General features: G+C 41.0%; 1 protein-coding gene across 1 annotated transcript; it reads left to right on the plus strand.

Moving 5' to 3' along the window:
- Positions 1-1,037: 1,037 nt before the first annotated feature.
- PLAAT1 (phospholipase A and acyltransferase 1) lies at positions 1,038-22,171 on the plus strand. Its single transcript, XM_081085954.1, has 4 exons — positions 1,038-1,127; positions 9,379-9,514; positions 13,629-13,897; positions 21,905-22,171. Exons 2-4 carry the CDS (start codon positions 9,379-9,381, stop codon positions 22,004-22,006), a joined length of 507 nt encoding a protein of 168 aa, XP_080942080.1. The 5' UTR covers positions 1,038-1,127; the 3' UTR covers positions 22,007-22,171.
- The last annotated feature ends 708 nt before the right edge of the window (positions 22,172-22,879 follow it).

The following is a 22,879-nucleotide window of genomic DNA, read 5'->3' on the forward strand; positions in this document are numbered from 1 at the left end:
TATACCTGGCAGGGATCTGGGGGTAAAAATACAAGATTTATTTCATTTTAATTCTACTGTGATGCATTTAGTCACAAATACCCCAAAATGAAAAGACAATTTATCATTTTGCCCTGACTGAGCTACCCTTCTCGGTTGACATTCATGAATCCATAATATAGGGAAGAGACTGGATGATTAAGTGCCCGATTAGAGAAAAACAGATTAACCTGGCAAACATAATAAATTTAGCTCATAAGCAGGATGGCTTTATAAGTGCTCACAGTAACTCTCCTGTATAAAATCATGAACCACTTCCTTCAGTAATGACTACATTGGAACGGTTGGGGTACACAAAGCAAATGCATGTTTCTGCTTTCTCTTTGAGACATTAAAAGGGTATTGAAAAGCATATCCGGTTCAATCTAGAACCAAAACTGTATTAAATAGGGAACGTGTAAGAAAAATAGAAACTCATATAAAACAAAGCTACAACCTCTCAAGTGTTCCAGTTTCCACTTTGCCAATAATTGTATCTAGATCCCACATGCTTTCTATGTCTTTCTAAAATTGCCAAAAGCCATGCAGATACACCCTTAACCTTCATAACAGAACCTGATTCCTTTATAAAAGCTGCTGCCATTTTTAGGTAGTTCTCTCTCATTGCAACAAAACACATAAAATTAGCAAGCTATTTCAGCCTTTGAATTAGAACGGGGGAAAGAATCTTTCCTTTTAGCTGAGATTCCATTTGCATCAGAGTGAAAATCTAGGTTGTGACTTATTTGCAGAGAAGTCCTGTGCAGTGCTCCAAAACGCGCTCTTAGCCAGCAGCCTGCCAGGCGTCCTTACTTAGCTGCTGAGTGTGTCTGGCCTCCCTTTCTGAGCACTGACGAAAAGGATACTCTCCATGCCCAGCTTTATTTTTAAACTCATGGCCCAATTCCTGGAGGCCTCTGCTGGCCTACCTGGCCTGAGAGACAGTCAGGCCCTGCTCTGTCACATGCACCCAAGTCACACTGAATAGGGGACTTGCTCTGCTTGTCTATCCAGAAGCCGCTGCTGTTAGGGACAGGGCAGGGAGGTGGGAAGGGGAATGAGCTGCCCGGGAGAGTCTTGTCTCTGATGAAGGCCCCATCCAGAGCCAGGTAAATTTCCCCCTGGGGAAACTGGTACCTGGAGGTCTAGGGGAACAGGGGCCTTCACCTCCTTCCTTTCTGCTTTCTCCTTTCTCCCCCCCATCCCAATCTGAAGTTGATTTTAAGTTGGATGGTGGTGACAGGAAGGGGTCCAAAGGGAGCAGGGTCCCTGTGTGTCCTCACAGCCTGTGGCTGCTGGAGCAAGCTGACAAGCACATCGCTGGGAGGGTTGCTTTTTTTGGGTTTTTTTTAGGGAGGGTTTTTTAAGGCCAGTCCTTCCTCCCACCTTTGCTGAGTCAAAGGCTGCAATGTTCAATGTTTTCTTTGGGCGCAGGGACCGGGATTTTTCCAGGTTTTTTTCCACAGGCATGAAGGAGTTTGTGGAGAGCTAGAAGGGGCGTAGAAGTGGGTGTAGTGTCTTCGTGGTGCCCACGAGCATTTGTGGGCTCAAGAAGACGAGTTAACTTTATAACCTCAGCTATCATAGTCACCGGAATGTCCCAGTGGCCGGGAGGGGTGTCATTGGTTAGGTAGGGCCAGGGCTGCGGTTTAACCCCTGGGCTGGTGGCTGTCTGTGCGTGCGGAGGGAGGTGTGGCATCAGTGCTCCTGGCATGAGGAGGACACGGCAAGAGTATGGGGTGGCGGGGTGGCTGGCTGTGAGGGGGGCCAGTGACGCAAGGAAGGGGGTGCCCTGCTGTGTCGCTGGCACCTCGGGTCTCCACGTGGCGCGGCGGGGGTGGGGGGGAGAGGGAGGGGTCTCTACTTGGCGCGGGGAGTGGAGGGTGGGGAGGGGGGAGGGGTCTCCACGCGGTGCGGGGGGGGGGGGGGGGGGGGAGACTGGCGTTGGCGGGGGAGGTGGCCCTGGGTTGGTAGTCCGCTGCTGTTGCCTTGACCTACCCGGAGCAGATGGAGTCCGCCCGCAGCCCGTTAGCAGGAGGGCCGGAGCTGTGAGGCCAGGGCTACCCTAGGATCCCTGCAACTGCCACCGTGGGGGAAAGCCGACCTGCCTAAGAGTGAGCTGTGCTGGGGACAGGGCGGGAGGGAGGGCCTCCAGGTTCGCAGACAAACTTGTTTGAGGCAACTCTGACGGGAGGAGCTCCAGAGAGAGCGTCTACTTTATTTATTTATTTATTTATTTATTTATTTATTTATTTATTTATTTTAACAAATGGGAGAACAGAGTTCTCCAGGAAAGAGTCACTTCTCCAAGTCACACTCCATTCAGTGGCAGAACCGGGACTAGAAACCGGGTCTGGCTTACCAAGGTTTTTAAGCACACGGTCCTCACCAAAGTGGAGATGAATAATAATAGAAGTAATTATTATTATAAAAGATTAGGTTTTGGAAATATGGATGGTGCATTCAGGACCATGACTATGATTTAGTGCCGGGGAAACCCAGCCACTCTGTCCTCCTGGTGGAGCTCCTCCTCCCTCCTTCATCAACCACTCAGGGGGCAGTTATCTGTGGCAGGCTCTCAGCAGGGGGCTGGGGGATAGAGACAAACAGGAACCAGCCCTCCAACTCCAGCAGAAGACACAATTCCCCAGACACCAGGACCTGATGCAGGCAGGGGTGGGGGTTGGGGGGGTGGGGGGTGGGGAGGGGGTTGGGAGGTGGGGGGGTGGGGAACCAATGGGCACCTGATACAGGGCTCTGTGCAAACTCTGAGGAAATTCTGGCTGACTGGGGGAAACTCAGGGAGGGAGTGGCATCTGACCTGATCTCAGAGCGGGCCATTTGGAACTGGGCAGTGCATTCCAGGTAGGAAGGTCAGTATGAGCAACCAAACTCCAGGTGAGTGTGAGGAATGAGGAAGGTTTGCTTTGCCTAGAACACAGGGATAAGAAGCTCACAGTTATGGAGGGCACAATTGGGGTGTTGGTAGTGGGGAGCTTTGGGGGGATTCCAAGCAGAGAATGACAGTGCAGTGGGTGCGGAGGGTCACCTGGTTGGAAGGTGAACCCTCAGCTAGAGTGAAGATGTTGGGCCAGGGATCCCTGCAGCTCTGAGCGTCTGTGAATGTGCCAGTCTGGGAGCACAAGGCTTCACGGAGCCATCGCAGTGTAGCTGGGCTGTGGATGAAAAACGCCGCTGGAGTGGGAAAGGGCCCAAATTGAACTGGGAGACTGTTGGGCTCTAGGGGTAGCTTGTGATGGTGTTTCTGACTTTAGTTCATAGCATTCTTGGGAGTAGTTTGTGAAAAAGTGCTCTTGATATTCCTGTAACATAGGTGGCCTCACGGACAGGAGCAGCAGTTAATCAGCCTGTCTCTCTCTGTGCGTTGGGCAGTTACTTTCTTTGATGCATCCCCAGGGACCAACATGGAGCTATAACCAGGGCAGCCTGTTTCGGCAGTTGAAAGGGGAAATTGGCTGTACAAAGATTACAGACCTACCTTCCTGCCATTCTTCATTATAAACTCGTCAAACAATTCTGTGCAGATGAACTGTTCAAAAGAAGTATTTTTACTTTAAAGGTCAGACACACAGTGCAGTAGAGGACTTTATAAATGCATCTTTAATTGGTTCTGTGTTATCACTTATGAAACACTACATTACATACTTGTACGTGAATGAAATGGGGAGGAGGATCCAGGAGGATCCAAGTAAATCAAATTACCCAAACCAGACACGTTATAGGCACTTCCCTAAGGTCTATAATGCCTGAGTCTGGGCAAGGCTCTATTGTCATCACTCACTGGTTCCACATATGAATGTTTAGAAACTTTGCACGTTCTTATATGAAATATATATTTTGTGTGCTTTGTGGCTTCTCTATCTGATGGGGTATTTGGGAAGAGGGACAAGATGAAATATAGCAATTCCTTTGGTGAATGATGTTAATCAGGTATAAAACAGAAACATGCAGTCTGGAATAAGAAGACAGACCTGGAACTGAAATCTTATTCTGTCCCTCACTACCTGTGTGACTTTGGGTGTGACACTTAACTCATCTGAGTCTCCGATTCTTCACCTGTAAAATGGTGGTCATAACAATCAGCTGACAGTTGTAGCAGCGTGTGAGGAGGGATGCTGAAATGTCAGCCAGGGAGGCCGCATAGTGTGCATGGGGAGAAGCAGTCAGGATAGGAGCCTGACCTTGGAGGTAGGCTAATCTGAGTCCAGGTGTGGGTTCTGCTCTTTCCCGCTGTGTGATTTTGGATGAGTTCCTGAACTGCTGTGCACATCAGGAAATGATTATATCTATTTTGTGATGTTGATTTGAGGATTACACCTAGCACAGTTTCTGGAAAATAGAATGAGAGAATGTTACAGGTGAAAGGGACCTTAGAAGGCCTCATTACCCTAATGCCCCCTCCCCCCACCCCTGCCATGGAAATTTTATTTTTATCAACCCTGACTGTGCTTAAATATTCCCAGTGACAGAACCTGCTATCTACACAAGGTACTCCATTTCATTATTGAATCATCTTCAAGGAAAGAAAATATTATTGACATATGGCTTAAAACTGCCTTTGTGTAACTTCCACATATTGGTTCTCTTCTATGCTCTATTTTTTTTTTTTAAAAGCATTGGTCTTTAAAATATATATTATATATATATATATATATATATATATATATATATATATATATATATATAATTTTGAGGTAAGTGTAGATTCATATGCAGTTGTAAGAAATAATACAGAGAGATTCACTGACCCTTGTCCAGTTTCCTCAATGGTAACAACTTGCAGAATTGCAATACAAAATCACAACCAGGAGATTGACATTGACCCAATGGAGACGCAGTACATTTCCATCACCACTAGAATCTCTCATGTTGCCTTTTTTAGCCACACCCACTTCCCTCTCACCCCTGGTGATCACTTTTTGTTTTCTATTTCTATAATTTTGTCATTTCGAAAATGTTATACAAATAGAATCATACATTATGTAATCTTTATCATTGGCTTTTTTTCACTCAGCATAGTTCTCTGGAGATTAATCCAGGTCCTTGAAGGTATCAATAGCTTGTTCTTTTTTATTTCTTAGTAGTAGTATTCCAGAATATGGCTGTACCATTCACCTATTGAAGGTCATCTAGGTTTTTTCCAGTTTTTGGCTATTATGAATAAGCTGCTATAAATATTTGTGTGAAGATGAGTCTTCATTGTCTTCAGTCTCTGGGGTAAATGGCTAGGAGTGCGGTTTCTGGATCATTTGGGAGAAGGCCTGGGGAGGGCAGGAGCAGGGTGAATGGGGTTAACAGGGGTAAAAAAGGGGACATCTGTAATACTTTCAACAATAAAGATTTAAAAAAAAGAAACTGATGGACTTCTTCCAGAGTGACTGTACCATTTTATATTCTCACCAGCAATTAATGAGTGACCCTGTTATCCTGCATCCTTGCCAGCATTCTGTGGCCAATATTTTTTACTTGAGCTATTGCGATAGGTGTGTCCTTACCTCACCATGGTTTTCATCTGCATTCCCATAACAGCTAGTGATGTTTAACATGACGTACCTGACATATGCGTCTTCTTTGATAAAATGTGCCTTTGTGTATATTGCTTAAGCTCTTATTATATTCTTTGCTTTCTTATTCCTGAGTTTTGAGAGTTCATTATATGATCTCCATATGAGACCTTTCTTGGATATATGATTTGTAAATATTTCCTCCCACTCCGTAGTTTGTCTTTTAGTCCATTTCACAGACCTTCGGCAGTGCAAGAGTTTTAAATTTTGAGCACATCCAATTGTCAGTCTTTCCTTTTATGGGTAGTACTTTTGGTGCCAAGTCTAAGAACTCTGCGCTGACCCTAGATCCTGAGAATTCTCTCCGCTGTGGTTTTTGTTTATGCTTTATGGTTTTACATTTTACATTTAAGTTTATGATCCATTTTGAATCACTTTTTGTATAAGGTGTGAGACTTAGTTTGAGGTTCGCACCCCCCTCCCCAGGGAAAGTCCAATTGCTCCAGCAAAATGATGTGTTAAAAATCTTTTGGAAAATAGTATATAACCTTGGGCAAGACAATTACCTGCCTGGTTCCGTTTCCTCTGTCTTACAAGTGAGGGGGTTGCATTCGGACTAGGTGAGTGTCATTCAGGATCCATTCCTGAAAGTGGAAGGTCTGGGGTCGCAAGAGCCTCAGGAGCAGGAACAGTAAGGAGCAGGTGGGGCCCCTCCCTGGCTTCACCCAGGGCAGGGCTGCTTCTCATGTTCAGGTTTCTGAGGGTCTCTCTGATGTTTGATTTGATAAGGGCCCCACTCCTAAAACCAAGCTTGAAGAGCACTGAGTCAGGTAATATCTGAAGTGTCTTTCCAACTGTTCGGCGTCAGAGATCACTTTCCCTTTAATGTTAGCCGTCAGGCTCTTCTCTCCGTTTCTTGAGAATGTACTTATATGAAATGTTTTCCTTGTTATCCTGTCATCCCTCTTTATAAATATGACAGGCTTCATGAAATCAATGAAGTCACATTTCATAAACCAGTTTACAAGGTATATGTCGGAATTTAAAATGTGTTAAATATATTAACATTTTGCAGTGGAATCATCCATTCTAAAGAATTATCGTGGCTGAAAGAGAGGATAAGGAACTAAAATCACATGTAAGCCAAGGACCCATCTTTCAACCTTTACAAACAGCCAGACCTCTCCTACCATACACCTGCCTACCTCTTGCCAGTTCACAAAGCACTTGCAATAGCTTTCAGCCAGTTCATGAAAGGTTATTTGCAACAGCCTGTCTTAGGCTTTCTTATGCCTGCCTTCGAAGTGATGAAACTGAGATTCAGACAATTTGGATGACTCTCCCAAAGTAATAGAATTAGCAAGTAAACGACCTAAGGAAGATAAGAGCTCATATTTTTAACACCTTGTCTAGTTATTCTCCCATATATATATTTTAATCCTCACTTAAGGATATTTTTTCCATTGCTTTTTAGAGAGAGTGGAAATGAGGGACAGAGTAAGGGAGAGAGAAAGAGAAAGAGGGAGAGAGAAAGAGAGAGAGAGAGGAGAGAGAAACATTGAAACATCGATGTGAAAGAGACAAATTGAGTCATTGCCTCCTGCATCAGAAGCTATTGGGGTAGGGGTTCAAACTTGCAACTCAGGTATGCGCCCTTGACTGGGAATCGAACCCACCACCCTTGGGTGCATGGGCTGAAATTCTAACCACTGAGCCCCACTGGCCAGGGCTCTCCTTTATATTTTATAATGTAAAGATCTCAGTGGGTATTTTCAAAAAGTTGACATTTTCTGTGGTCACTTTAAAAAATGTAAAATGGGTTAATAACAAATAAACTTAAATAGTTGTAGTTTCTTAAAAAAATTAAAGAGAGTTAATTGAGATAGTGCATTTGAAAAAAAAAGGTTACACTACAAAGTGCTGTTTAGATGATGGTTATTATTGTGAGCTTGGCTAGGTCTCTGCATTCTAGCAGGCAGCTGTGTGTGCTTGCTGATTCCCATTCATTGGAAATGTGTTTGTTTATATCATAGTATATTATCTATTTTTCCTTTTAGTACCCACGTGGCCACATTGGGAACTGCCATATTAATAAGGCTCAAACATATTTGACAGGGTGGTTAGACTTAATGATTTCCATAAAGTTGTTTTTAATAGTTATTTTTCAACAGATGGACAGTTTCTATGGGCCACGTTCATGTGCCAGTGTGATGATTGAAGTTTTCAACAGATGGCATACAAATACTTGGGAAAACACCCTCCCAATATTAACTGTTGTAAAAAAGACTTTGAGAGTGCCAGGAAAATAATGGTTTGTCTTCTGAGTCCTTAGCTGATGCTATTATGATTATAATTTTGATGATTTGGAAGTTTCCCTTTCTGGCACTTGGATTTATTTTGTAAACGAGTGTACACATCTATGTTAGATGATGAGGAACACTGTTGTCAATTAGATGTTCAACATGGATTTCACGTTAAATCTCCTTTTGGTTTTTGAATGATGTTCGTGACTTCCTCTTGTTGAGTTATTAGACTTCTGTGCCATAGATAGAAATGTTAACCTTCCATAACAATAAACTTAAGAGACATATGTTCTTTCTGAAAAGTATTGATTTACAAGGGAAAAAAATCTGGTCAAACTTAGACTTTTCAGACATGTTCATCATTATGATGAGTTCCCCAACCTTCCAAATTACCCCACTTCAAAGCTGACCACCTTGTACTGGTTCTGGAGTCAGTAAGTGAAGACTCAAACAGTAAGCAGGGCAATGGTGGGGAGGGGAGAAATCTTGGTCATTGTTGTCACAATGACAAAGGGCATTCACTGTTATGCAGTGGGTAGAGGCCAGCGTGCCTAGACAGGCACAGCATAGTTCGGCACAAGGGGTAAATATCCTGTATCCTATTAGATGCCTGAATATCTGACTGGACACTCATCCAAGCCTAGAACTTATGTCTGCTTAAATTAACTCAAAAGTGAGTTTTGCAATACAGTATTTTTTTTTGCACAGAATATTAGTAGCCTCCCGTACCTCTTTGATTTTATTATGCTGTTATATGAAAGACCTCTCATGGTGTGCTTTTCAATCCTGACTTTTTCATGTTCAGAAAGTGCAAGAACATAGATACTTTATTATGTCTTTTTGTGTAGTTATTTACATAGTAAAACAGATATTGATATAAATGTCCTTCCCTTTTCTATTCCAAACATGGCATCATATTAATGTTTTTGATAATTTCATCTGTAGGTAAATAATATTATCTGTAAATTTTTGCACTTAAAGAGAATTATAAGATGCTTATTATAACAAAGGGGCCCTGGGGTTGATCAGGAAGAAAAGCATTGCAACAGGCAATTAAGCAATAGCAGACAAAGTCTTTCTCCTCTTGTCCACTTGTGCACACATAGTTCGGTGTTGGAATCATTCAAAGAAGCAGACCAGGGCATGAGTCCAAGTCTATATATATATATATATATATATATATATATATATATATATATTATTGATTTTTTACAGAGAGGAAGGGAGAAGGATAGAAAGTTAGAAACATCAATGAGAGAGAAACATTGACCAGCCGCCTCCTGCACACCTCCTACTGGGGATGTGCCCGCAACCCAGGTACATGCCCTTGACCGGAATCGAACCCGGGACCTTTCAGTCCGCAGGCCGACGCTCTATCCACTGAGCCAAACCGGTCTGGCCGTGAGTCTAAGTCTTTAATAAGGAGTGTGATCCCAATAAATTCTGTCTCCCATCGCTTCTATGGAAGTCTTAAACTGATTTTCTTTGGTCAAGTCATGTTGGCTAGATTCTCTTTATGTCTGTCATTACAGATGGCGGTGAGTGACTTTAGTTTGACCTACCCTGGCAACCCCCAGCCAGGGGACTTGATTGAAGTGTTTCGTCCTGGCTATCAACACTGGGCCCTGTACTTGGGTGATGGTTACGTTATCAACTTAACACCTCTGGGTAAGGTTTGTTTCCAGCAGCTCCTGGGAGCTTTATAGTTTGTTGTTTGTTTGTTTTTTATTACCAGAAAAAATATCATAAAATTAAATAAACTACAATATAGAAAGTAGATAAATGTAGCTGATCTAGGTTTAGGGAAGAACATTTTAAGACCAAAGTGGCATTGAAAAAACCACAGAGGCCAATTCACATTGAAATGTAAACCTTCTGGTTAAAAAAAGAAAAACACAATTAAAAAGTAAATAATCACCCGGGAAAAATATTTGGCACAAACATGACAAGAGTCACTGTTTTTTATATAGCATACAGATTAATTTCTCAATTCCTTTAACATTTATTTATAGATTACTCAATATGTGTCAAATGCTATTCTAGACGCTGGATATACATAAACCAGTCCCTGCATGGTGTAGTTTATATTCTAGAGGAGTTGGGGGGAAGAGAGAGAGAGAACAGAGCACAATGTTAGAATAAAGATAAGTAAAGGTAAATAACATGGAGAAAATCAATCATAGCAGCAGAACAGAAGTGGCAGGGGGCAGGGGTACTGTGATTGTAAGTGAGGTGGTTGGGAACATCTCATGAGAAGTGACGTTTCTGAACTTGAAGGCGGGGAGAAAACTGAGCAGATTATATTTGGGAAAAGAGTATTTCAGGCCAAGTGGACAGAAAACCCCCCAATCTCCCAAAAAACAATTAGGTGAAGAATTATGAACAATTTGCAGAAGGAGGAAGCAACAGCTAACACCCATCTTTAAAGGTTTTAACTTTTTAGTCATCTAAGAATTGTCAAATAAAATGACAGATTTTATGCCTATCACATTAGCACAGGTTAAAAAATGGCAACAATCATTGTTGATAAGGGTACAATGAAATGAAAACAAAGATATTGCTGATAGAAATATAAGTTGATAAGCTAATTCATGAAAACAATTTAATGAGATGTGCTAAGAGTCTTAAAAGAGTTCCTATGCTCTTACCCTATAATTGTACTTCTATGAACCTGTTCATGGGAAATATCTAAAAGAGATAAATGTAACATTTCTGTATAAGGGTGTTTATGTCTACCTCACTTATAATGGTTTAAAAAAAATAGACAATGACTTAACCTTCAATAGGAAAATGGTTAAACAAATTACTATTTAGCTGCAAAATATTAAGCATCTGTGTTTTGGCAGGATTCTTTAGTTGCAAGTAACAGAAATAAAACTCAAATTAGCTTAAACAAAAAGATAACTCATTGTTTCACTAAGGGAAACTATAGAAAGGGTAGAGATGGTGCTGGCCCCAGGGCTGCCTACAATGAGAGGTTTGAACACTACTAAGACTCTATCTAACATCTGTATTTTTTTCTATTTGTTGTCTTCATTCTCTCAGGCTTTGTCTCTCTAAGGCAGGGGTCCTCAAACTTTTTAAACGGGACCAGTTCACTGTCCCTCAGACTGTTGGAGGGCTGGACTATAGTTTAAAAAAAAAAACTATGAACAAATTTCTATGCACACTGCACATATCTTATTTTGAAGTAAAAAAAACAAACGGAACAAATACAATATTTGTATTTGCATGTGGCCTGCGGGCTGTAGTTTGAGGACCCCTGCTCTAAGGAGTGGAACTGATGACCATCAGCATCCTTAGACTCTCATTCTTATAATCTGGTGACCCAACAGAAGAGATAGCTAATCCTTGTCTGTTGCAGTTAGAAGAATCATGGAGAATGACTCTAATTCATCCAGTGGGCGTGACTCTAATTCATCCCATACCCATTGCTGGACCATCACTATGCCCAGGACAATGGGATGCTCGTTGGCCTACATAGAGTTTTTTTCCAGAAAGAAAGAGCAGTGAAGGGATGAGGTGCTAAATAGCCAAAAACTATCCTATATAATAAAAGGCTAATATGCAAATTGACTGAACGGCAGAACAACCAGTCGCTATGAGGCACACTGGCCACCAGGGGACAGACGCTCAATGCAGGAGCTGCCCCTTGGTGCACTCCCGCAGGGGGTGCGCTGCTCAGCCAGAAGCCCTGAGTGGGGCTCACAGCTGGCAAGCACAGGGGCAGTGGTGGGAACCTCTCCTGCTTCCATGGCAGTGCTAAGGATGTCCAACTTGCCAGTCGGACATCCCCCAAGAGGGCACAGGTCAGGCTGTGAGACCACCCCTCAGTGCACAAAATTTGTGCACTGGGCCTCTAGTAGCCACTATAAAAGCCATTAAAAAGATCACATTTCTGGACATGTTTAATTGTATGAGAGATGATCCTCATATAATATTTATTTGGGAATTCTAGATTAAAATGTAACATGCAATATAAAACCCAATTTGAAACACACACACACACACACACACACACACACATACACACACACAGATACACACACCCATGAATACACACACATACATGCACCTTTATATTGTGTTAAAAAAGATTTAAGCACATAAAAATAATAGCAGTTATTTCTAGGTGGCAGGATAGTGGAATATTTATATTTACATGTTTATGCTGTATTTTCTGCATTTTCTACATGTTTATAAATGAGCACAAATTAATTTATTAGGAAAGATATGTGCAGATAAATAACCTGTTGTATTTTTTCCTTAAAAATACCTTTTAAGAAAAGTGTTGATATGGCTAAATCTTACTTTCTTGAAGTAGTTTTTGCGATATTTTGAGATAGTTGCTTTTTGTTCTAGAATATTGAAAATGGAAATGATAAATAAAATGACATTTATGATACAGAGTTGCTAGTTTCTGCAGAGCTTGGGGATTAACACTTAGCAACTTTTTATGTTATTCCTGCAATGTTCACATCTGGGAAATAATATGAGATTTTGGTGCTGTTTCTTTATTGTCATGTCATAAGTTTCATATTGATGTGGTCCAAACACTGAGCAATGATTATGTAGACTGAAATTCAATTCCCATTTATGTTGTTAACTACTCATGTGATATTTTGCAAGTCATTTAGCTCTCCAAGCATCAATCTCCTCATCTGCAAATTGATTACATCAGACTAGTAAAAAAAAGTTTTATAATTCTAAGTAGAATTTGTTGTAAGTGTAAGAACTTTCAATGTGTAAGATTTGGAAATGCTGCTCCAATGAATAGGAGCTTGGTAGATAGGAAAAAGGAGGAGCAGGAAAGAAAGTTTGCTTTCAGTCATTACTAAAAGGAAAAGTGTCTAAGCACTGGTTATACAGACCTTCCCTCTCATGATTTATTGGAACAATAGCCAAGCATAGCATCTTGGACAATTGGAGAGGGACTGGAGTCTGGCGGTAGAGCTGAACGCTAAGGAATTGCCTGTCCAGCCTCGGACACTGACTATGACAGGCCAGGATACAAATGTCTCTGGCAGTCTAGGCAAATGCTAACCCATAGAGGCAGCTAAGATGTAGTGACAGGGCATGAGGCCTTATAACAGGTGGTGAAGCCACAGCCTGAGGCCACATGTAGCAGACAGTGCATACTAGGTCAGGTTCAGGTTCAGGACTTAGTTTCTTGGCCAAAGAAACTGACAAAACAAAAGCAGTAACTCCAGCTGACCTCAGTTCACCCATCAGAGGAATGGGGTAACTGTGCAAGTTTTAAATTGGACCCAAATTAAAGCATAGTTGAAAGAATAAGTGTAAAATTGAGGTAAGGATAAGGAATGCCGCTTAGACACCCTACTAATCATAATGCACTACTGCTCAAGCCCAACAATATTAGCTGGGAAGGGCTCACATGCTGAAAAAGAGCCCGCTTTACAGAAAACATGGGCAATGGTCCCATCTGAACTATGTCAGAGACAGGGACCAAGATCTCTAATAATGCTACCAAGTGATAGAGAATTTATTACTCAAGAAGGGGTACAGTTTTCTTACCCAATTTACTCTTGGGGAGATGTAAATTTTCCAAAGTCGTCTTGCATTCTCACTCATACATTATTGAATAAGTGTGTTATTAAATTACAATGAGTGCTTAGGCTGGTAAGGTAAGTGATTTCTGGTTTGATGATACATTTGGAACAGAGATGGGTTCAGTTATCCCAGCACTTTCAAAGTCTTTAGATGGCATGGAAGTTCACTGGGCAGAGTCACTGCAGCTTGCTAACCAGAATTCTCCTTATAGAGGGTGGCATTCCTGCCTCATTTACAAGCGCCAAGTCTGTATTCAGCAGAAAGGCCCTGGTGAAGATGCAGCTCTTGAAGGATGTTGCAGGCAATGACACATATAGAATAAACAATAAATATGATGAAACATACCCCCCTCTCCCCATGGAAGAAGTCATGCAACGGTCAGAGTTTGTTATTGGACAGGAGGTGGAGTATGACGTACTGGTCAACAACTGTGAGCATTTTGTGACTTTGCTTCGCTATGGAGAAGGAGTTTCAGAGCAGGTGAGTTTTCTTTAAGATATAAGAGTTTCTTATATTGGGGGAAAAAGATAACTATTGATTATGAGAAGGTTCCCAGGCCTCATACAAAATGACAAGAACACTGAAGGACCAAGCAGGGAATTGAGTTGTCCAAGGTCATGTAGCAAGTTAATGACCAAACTGAGACTAAACATGGATATTATAAATTTGGGGTAGAAGGGATTTGAAGCAGAATCAAGACCATAGCTTTCTGTTCATTTATTGCCTTTTGTCTTTTAGAATCCACCCCCCTTCCCCATTACCCCACCATGCAGCAGTCTTAAATCAGTAAGCTTATATACTGAAAATAATATGCTGGAAAGATTGTTGACTTTTTTGAGTGGAAGTTAATTTACCAAAAACAGATGGTAATTCTAATATTCTTTTTCATTAGCTGACAGAGGCCAACTGATGACATATCTTGGTGGGTTTGTAAATGTTTTCTATCTCTTTGTAATGCTAATTTCAAAGAGATTTTGTGCTTTTAAATAGATTTTTTGATTCATAGAGTTTTTGGATTATTTTTAATGGAGTAATTGACCTTTTTTTATTGTTTAAAGTATTACATATGCCTCCTTTCCTGGCCACTCAGGGCAAGCCCCCACTGCCCCAGTGCCTATGTCCATTGGTTATGCTAATATGCATGCATACAAGTTCTTTGGTTTAGCTCTAACCACCCCCCTGCCCTCTCTCTGAGGTTGAATGGTCTGTTCAGTGCTACTTTGTCTCTGAATCTATTATTGTTCATCAGTTTATGTTGATCATTATATCCCATATCTGAATGAGATAATGTGATATTTATCTTTCTCCGACTGGCTTATTTCCCTTGGCATAATGCTCTCCAGTTCCATCCATGCTGTTGCAAATGGTAAAAGTTCCTTCTTTTTTATAGCAGTGTAGTATTCCATTGTGTAGATCTACCACAGTTTCCTAATCCACTCATCTGTTGATGGGCACTTAGGCTGTTTCCAAAGCTTAGCTATTGGAAATTGTGTTGCTATGAACATATGGGTGCATATATCCTTTTTGATTGGTGTTTCTGGTTTTTTGGGATAGAGTCCTAGAAGTGGGATTACTGAGTCAAATGGGAGTTCCATTTTTAACTTTTTGAGGAAACTCCATACTGTTTTCCACAGTGGCTGCACCAGTCTGCATTCCCACCAGCAGTGAACAGGGGCTCCTTTTTCTCCACATCCTCGCCAACACTTGTCGTTTGTTGATTTGTTGATGATAGTCATTCTGACAGGTGTGAGATGGTACCTCATTGTTGTTTTGGTTTGCATCTCTCGGATGATTAGTGACTTTGAGCATGTCTTCATATGTCTCTTAGCCTTCTGTATGTCCTCTTTTGAAAAGTGTCTATTTAGGTCCTTTGCCCATTTTTTGATTGGATTGTTTATCTTTTTTTTTTTTTTTTGCTAAGTTGTATGAGTTCCCTGTAAATTTTGAAGTTTAAACTCTTATCTGAAATAGCATTGGCAAATATGTTCTCCCATGCAGTGGGCTTTCTTGTTGTTTTGTTGATGGTTTCTTAGAAAACCCCAAAGACTCCATCAAAAACCTACTAGACTTAATAAATGAATGAATTCAGCAATGTAGCAGGATACAAAATTAACACGCAAAAATCTATGGCTTTCTTATATACCAATAATGAACTCACAGAAAGAGAAACTAAAGAAAACAACCCCATTTACCATTGCACAAAAAAAATTAAGTTACCTAAGTTTATTCCTTAACTAAAGGGGTAAAAGACCTGTACTCGGAAAACTACAGGACATTGAAAAAAAGATAGAGGAAGACATAAACAAATGGAAGAACATATTGTGTTCACGGATTGATAGAATCAACATTATTAAAATGTCCATACTACCCAAAGCAATTTATACCTTCAATACAATCCCCATTAAAATACCAATGGCATATTTCACAGATCTAGAACAAACTCTCCAAAAGTTCATCTAGAATAAAAAAAGACCCCAAATAGCCACAGCAATCCCAAGAAAGAAGAACAAAGTTGGAGGAATCACAATATAAGATATCAAGCTATATTACCAAGCCACAGTTCTCAAGACCTTATTTTTAAAGTAGCTAACAACTTTGTCATTTACCTCCACTATTTTGTAGTATGGCAGCTTTCCAACTAAAAGTATGCTTGATTCAATTGCTTTTTCTACCTATCATCCCACCAACTCAATTCCATCACTGATATTTTAGCCTAAAGATTTTTTAAAGTGTAGAGAATCCTCTATAATAAAGAGGTAATATGCAAATTAACCCTTACACCTTCACAAGATGGCTGCCTATGATCAGGCCAGCGGGGCGGTGAGGGGTGGGGGGAGGGGCAATTGGGTAAGACCAGGCTGGCAGGGGGGAGGGGGGTCAGTTAGGGGCAACCAGGCTGGTGGGGAGGGGTGCAGTTGGGGGTGACCAGGTTGGCAGGGGAATAGTTGGGGACTATTAGGCTGGCAGTGGGGCAGTAAGGGGCAACTAGGCTGGTGAGGGGCAGTTGTGAGTGACCAGGCCAGCAGTAGGGGGCAGTTAGGGGTGACCAGGCAGGCAGGCAGGTGAGTGATTAGGAGCCAGCGGTCCAGGATTGTGAGAGGGATGTCTGACTGCCGGCTTAGGCCCAATCCCTGGGATCGGCCTAAACCGGCAGTCAGACATCCCCCAAGGTGTCCCAGATTGGAAAGGGTGCAGGCTGGGCTGAGGGGACCCCCCGTGTACAAATTTTGTGCACTGGGCTTCTAGTGAATACATAAAGGCTTCCAGTATCTTGCAATGGTGGGCCAGTTATATAAACATCTATTCTAAGGAAGGAGGTTAAAATTCTTCTGATGGAAACTGAGGAAAATGGGAGGTGAAAAATAAGAAAGGATACATTTGTTTTCATTAGGAAGTGATTTAATTGGAAATTCATTTTTAATTTAGAAAATACATTAACGTAATGAATGTACTACTCACATGGAATTATAAATTGTTTCTGAGCTAGAACACAGAGTATATATACACAAATCACCTTTCATACCCTCAATCAAGACCCATAAAAATCAATCATCCCTTAACAATCAGTAGAACTCTTCTCTAACAAGTTCTGATGAAGATGGTGCAGTGACAACCTTAAGAACCCACCTTAGCTTTGGAATTCTGCTGACCTGAGATAGAACTCCATTTTTATCACTTAGCTGGGTGACTTGGGGCTCATTGTTTATCAGTTTCCTAATTTATAAATTGAGGTTGTTTTGTAAATTATAGGAGATATTTGAAATATCTTAGCATTCTGTATTATTTTATTATTTTTCCTATCACCATTTATCCCCTCTATGCCCTCTTCCACCTGCCCCACCCCGCCCCCCTCACAATCACCACACTGTTGTCCATTTCCATGGGTTCTCTCTCTCTTTTTTTTCTTTCTTAGCATTCTGTATTGCTTATCATCCATCCTAAGGAATGCTGGATATTATTAATTGCACTATTTAGGAATTTTATAGATTTTTGTTGGCACTCTTTAGTAAAATATCTGCTGATCTAAGAGGAAATACAACACTTGAATTATTTTTGTTATTGTCAATAATTAATAGTATTAGTACTAGTAATAGCTAGTATTAGAGTTTTGGATCCCCTTAAGGCTTATGGGTCTTGACATTAGAACAGTTTTCTTGGGGAATGGCTGTGTATTCCCTCCAATTAAAAACAACAACATTGTAGATGCATTTTAAAAAGATGAGAAAGGTAGGTAGGATATGGCCCTATTTTTTTTCTAATTTGTACTTTTCTGTATTTTTAAAAAAAATTAATAGGCTTTATTTTTTAGAGCAGTTTTAGGTTCACAGCAAAATTGAGCAGAAAGTATAGAGTCCTTATATCTCCCTGCCCATCACACATACATAGCCTTCCCCACCATCAACCCTCCACATCAGTGTGGTATATGTGTCACAAATGATGAGCCAAGATTTGTACATCATTATCCACCAAAGTCTATAGTGACAGAAAGCAGAATGTGTCACCCCCAAATACATCACTTTGGCATAAAGATTATTTTGAGCTGAAGGCATTGAGAAGAAGCAGATACACAAAAATCCCTTTCCCCTATTTGCCTAAAAGCAAGACATAAATTTTCACAGGTGTCCCTCCTCCTCTCTCTAGTAGGAAGGACAAAACTTAATCACTGGGACAACCTGTGGTTAAGGTAAGACATTTATCAGCCTGGAGGGGGCATCAGAGGAATCTGTATGACAAACTTTACTGACTAGCCATTATTTACCATTAGTTTCTCATGAGCTGACTTTCCTACAGTTAGGCTTCTCCTTGGAAGCCTAAAACCGCTTTCCTTTGTCCTATCATTTATCTACAAATGTCTGCTCTTTGTTGAAAATGGTATACAAGCTTGAATTCTTAGCCACATCTTTGAGTTACCCTTCTCTAAGGTTCTCATGTATATATGAGATGTATATGTCAATAAACTGCGTTTTTCTCTTGTCTTTTATAACCTGTCTTTTATTACAGTGGCTCATCTGAGAACCAAAGATGGGTAAAGGAAACATTTTCCTCCTATAAAAATAGTTTACATTAGGGTTCTCTCTTCCTGTTGTATATTCTACAGAATTTGGCAAATTATGTCATTAGAGTATCATACAGAATACTTTCCCTGTCCTAAAGTTTTCTGTGCTCTAGGCCTATTCACCCCTCCTCCACTTAAACTTCTGGTAACCACTGATCTTTTTACTGTTAAAATATGCACTTAAAATTCCTTCATGTCTTTTCATAGTTTGAGAGCTTATTTCTTTTCATCACTAAGTACTATTCCATTATCTGGATGTATATTCACCTACTGAAGGGCATTTTGGTAGCTTCCAAGTTTAAGCAACGATGAATAAAGCTGCTATAAATAGATTTTGTGTGGATTTTGTGTGGATGTCTTTGTCAGCTTGGGCCTCTGTAACAAAATACCATAGTCTGGGTTGTTTAAACAAGACCTTTATTTCTTAGAGTTCTGGAGGCTTTTGCAGGTTTTTGTGTGGGTATGAGTTTTCAACTCCTCTGGGTAAATACCAAGGAGCATGATTGCTGGGCTGTCTGCTACGAATATGTTTAGGTTTGTAAGAAACCACCAAATTGCCTTCTGAAGTGGCTGTGCCATTTTTCATTCCACATTCTCACCAGCACCTCGTATGGTCAGTGTTTTGGAATTTAGTCATTCTAATAGGTGCATAGTGGTATCTCATCTTAATTTGCCGTGGCATGAACCCGTATGATGCTCAGCATCTTTTCATATGCTTATCATCTGCATATCATATTTGGTGATGTGTCATTTGAGATCATTTGCCCGTTTTTAATTGGGTTGCTTGCTTATTTCCTTATTGAGTTTTAAGAGTTCATTGCATATTTTGGATAAGAGTCTTTATCAGATTTGTCTTTTGCAAAAGTTTTCTCCCAGTCTGTGGCTTTTCTTTTCTGTATTTTTTAAAATTTCTGATATCAACATTTCTCACTGTTGTGCCGGAACAACTAATAAGATGTGTCTGTTTCTGTGGGAGATGGGAGACCCCTGAATAGGCCTGGACAAGGAGACACACAGCACAGCCTGACTGCGCTGCACTGCCCGGTGCCGCAGCCTGAGGGTCCCCGGGAAGAGGCTACTCAATCAGGTCCGCAGCCATCTGGGATCCAGCTACAGTGTGTCTGACATAGCGCTCCAGACTCAGCTAAGGTTTCAATGGGCACGTACAGATCCTCAGAATGAGGCCTTTACTGTGGCCCACAGACAGAGAGCCCTGTAAGGCCGATGTTTGCTTAGTCAGGTTTGGTGATTTTATCATCAATCCTAAGTAAGCCATAAAGTAAAAGCTCTTGTTCGTGTGGTTCACCGAGAATAGCCCTTGATGTTATAACCTCACAGATCAGATCCCATTATATGCAACTCCAAGGGATTGTCCAGATTCCATGGGATTTTGCCATCTAGACTGCAACTTGAAATAAGTGTTTGGGATTTGGGAAAACGCATGCACTGATGGAAGTGGCTTTAGTATTATTTTGTCTGGCCTGTGCAATCTTTGGTTTAGGATCAACTTGCCTGTCCCCTCCCCAGGCCTCTTAGGTTTATGGGATTTCTCTCACATCTTGTGTTTCTAAGTGGCTGAAGAATACCCAGTGAGTTAAGTCTGCGTCTAGCTGGGCCACCCCCTACCCACAGGACCTTGAGTGTTTCCAGGGCTGGACCCTACGGCCATTTGACACCTCTGTTTAAAGACACCGAAGGCACTTTTCTGCTTTTGCATTGTCTGCCACATTTTCCTGTATTAAGCCTTTAAGGGAGCTCAGCATCTCCCTGGAATTGTAGGAAGGTTGGGCTTGATTTATCTTTGATTATTGATATTGTATCTCTCCCTGCCCCTTTTTGCAACCCAGGTGCTATGTGGGTAACTGTAAGCTTCTGGCTCTCTCCTGGGAAATAACTTAGGTAGCGACTAATTAAAAATTACAAATAAAATAAATAAACCAACCAAAGAAAATTAGAATTATAAACTAAAATATGATTTGTCTGTTGTTTGCCAGTGCCATTCTCCCTGGCAATTGGGGAAGGTGGCAGATCAGGGGGTTACTATCTTAGGCCTTGTCCCTGCAGCCCACCGGATGGTGACAGGAAGGGTCTATCATTGCACTCCTTTCCTGGTCAGGGCTCTTTCTACCTGTTCCCAGCAGGGAGGCTTAGTTAGGGAGGCAGCCTGTGTCAGTAACATGGGGGTGGCAGGCTCACGGGATGGGTGCGGGAGGTCTGGGGCCAGACAGAGGGCATGCGCAAATGTGAGCTGAGTCAGGCTTTCCCGGATTGGGGCAGGCCTCCAGAGTCACTTGGGAAAAAGGTTTTGCTTTGTCTGGGAGCCTGATCCTTAAATTCTAGAGAACACCTGTTGTTTCCAGAATACCTGATACGGAAGTATCTGGCTGTGACCGTTGGGTCATAAAATTGTACTCAAACCCATGCAGATGGAAGGCAATACCAGTCAATTACCATGAAAACCATGAATATTCATTAGATCCCTCATGATGATGATGATTAATACCCTTAAAGCTATAACTGTCTGAACTCTTTTATGGACAATTGAGCTTGAGAATGGTTTATTTTAGTTTGTCTACATGGGAAATTAATTTTTGACATGATAATTAACATTACTATTGATTTCTTTTCAAGTTTATCAGAATACAAATGGAATCTACCAAATAAGAGCTTACAGATATTTAGCTCAGATCACATCCCTGAATTATTTTGCTAACAAACATTCTTAAGTCAGGGAAAACACCCCCCCCCCCCCACACACACACACACACAAACACACACACACACTATTCACCTTGGTATAGATCCAACCAAACCAGTGTGTGTTTATGGGGTGGGATTGTGTAAAAGGTGAACACAGTGTTCAAGAGTCAACTTATAGCTAAGTCTGGCCTTATGACCTTGAGCAAATCACTTTTAACTTCTCAAATTTTGCAAAACATGAGTAATGATTGGTAAGGGTTGTGATCATGGGTTATGTGTGTGTGTGTGTGTGTGTGTGTGTGTTTATATATTTGTCATAATTATAAAAATTACAAATTCCATCTTCATACAAAATTTAAATTTTGCATTGAGCTTTAAATTTATTCACTGTACATTAAGATGGGTCTTCAGTTTAAGAAGCAACCAAAGCCTGACCGGGATGGCCAAGTGGTTGAGCATCGACCTATGAACCAGGAGGTCACGGTTCAATTCCCAGTGAGGGCACATGCCCGGGTTGTGGGCTTGATTCCCAGTGGGGGGCTTGTAGGAGGCAGTCAATAGATGATTCTCTCCCATCACTGATGTTTCTATCTTTCTCTCTCTCTCTCTTCCTCTCTGGAAATCAATAAAAAAATATTTTTTAAAAAAGAAGAAACCTAAAGCTTGGGTTTAGGATACTGAGATGCCTTTAGAATAAAATGTGTTTTTGTTTGCTTGTCGTTTCTTTATAGGCCAACAGAGCAATAAGCACCATTGGGTTAGTGACAGCTGCTGCTGGAGCCTTCTCATTCCTGGGCGTGTTTTCAAAAAGACAAAGAGCGAAATACTATTAACAATTTACTGAAGAGATATTGGGACTGAAGAAATCTGTGAGGCGAGGGTGGGGAAAGGGGAGGAAACACCCTGGGATAAATACTTATTTTCAATGCATCATTATTGTTTCAAACTCCAATGATGGATGGCGGGCTCTTTAATAAATTGCTTACTGATATTATCTCATCATTGAGCTAAGGAAATTTTTCTTCCTACTAGCATAGATTTTTCTGTGGCAGTTTGGACAAGAATCAGTAACCTTTTTAGTGATCCAGCAGAGGATCTTAACAAAATCACATTATTTTTTATCTTATACTATAAATATAAGTTTCCTTTTCCCTGAGGGTGGCTATTTTGTATTTGCCAGAAGGAAGAAGAACAGATTATATGTGATTTTGAAAAAAATGAGAATCCCTCCAAATTGTTAGGGTTGACATCTAAATTCATACTCGTTTTCTGATCAGAAAAGAAATTGGGAAATTCAGCATTTGGCTAGGTAGATTGAGGAATTTTGATTAACAAGCCATTTGAGGGTGCACACTTATCCTTTGCTCCGGCATGGATGGGTGGGAAAGGGGCTTTTGCTCCACTGTTTCAGATCCAGTGATTTCCCTGGAAATGACTCATTTATCAGAAGTCTGTGACAAACAAGAATAGGCTGTTACTTTTACCTACTTTGTTCCCTGTGGATTTTGAAGTATTTCAAGGATTTTAACCTAGAAAGAGATCATTAAAGTAGGTGTAAGGGGCCATATTTAGAAAACAATATCCCATATTACTTTTTTAAGGTTTTTATTGTAAGTCAAGGAGCATTGTGATTTTATTCTTGCATTTTATTGATTATGTGTTGAATGAAACAAATTACTTTTAATACTTTTCTAGTAGAATTCTTG

The sequence above is a fragment of the Myotis nattereri genome, assembly GCF_964212035.1.
Source record: "Myotis nattereri genome assembly, chromosome: 3".
Classification (NCBI taxonomy): Eukaryota; Metazoa; Chordata; class Mammalia; order Chiroptera; family Vespertilionidae; genus Myotis; species Myotis nattereri.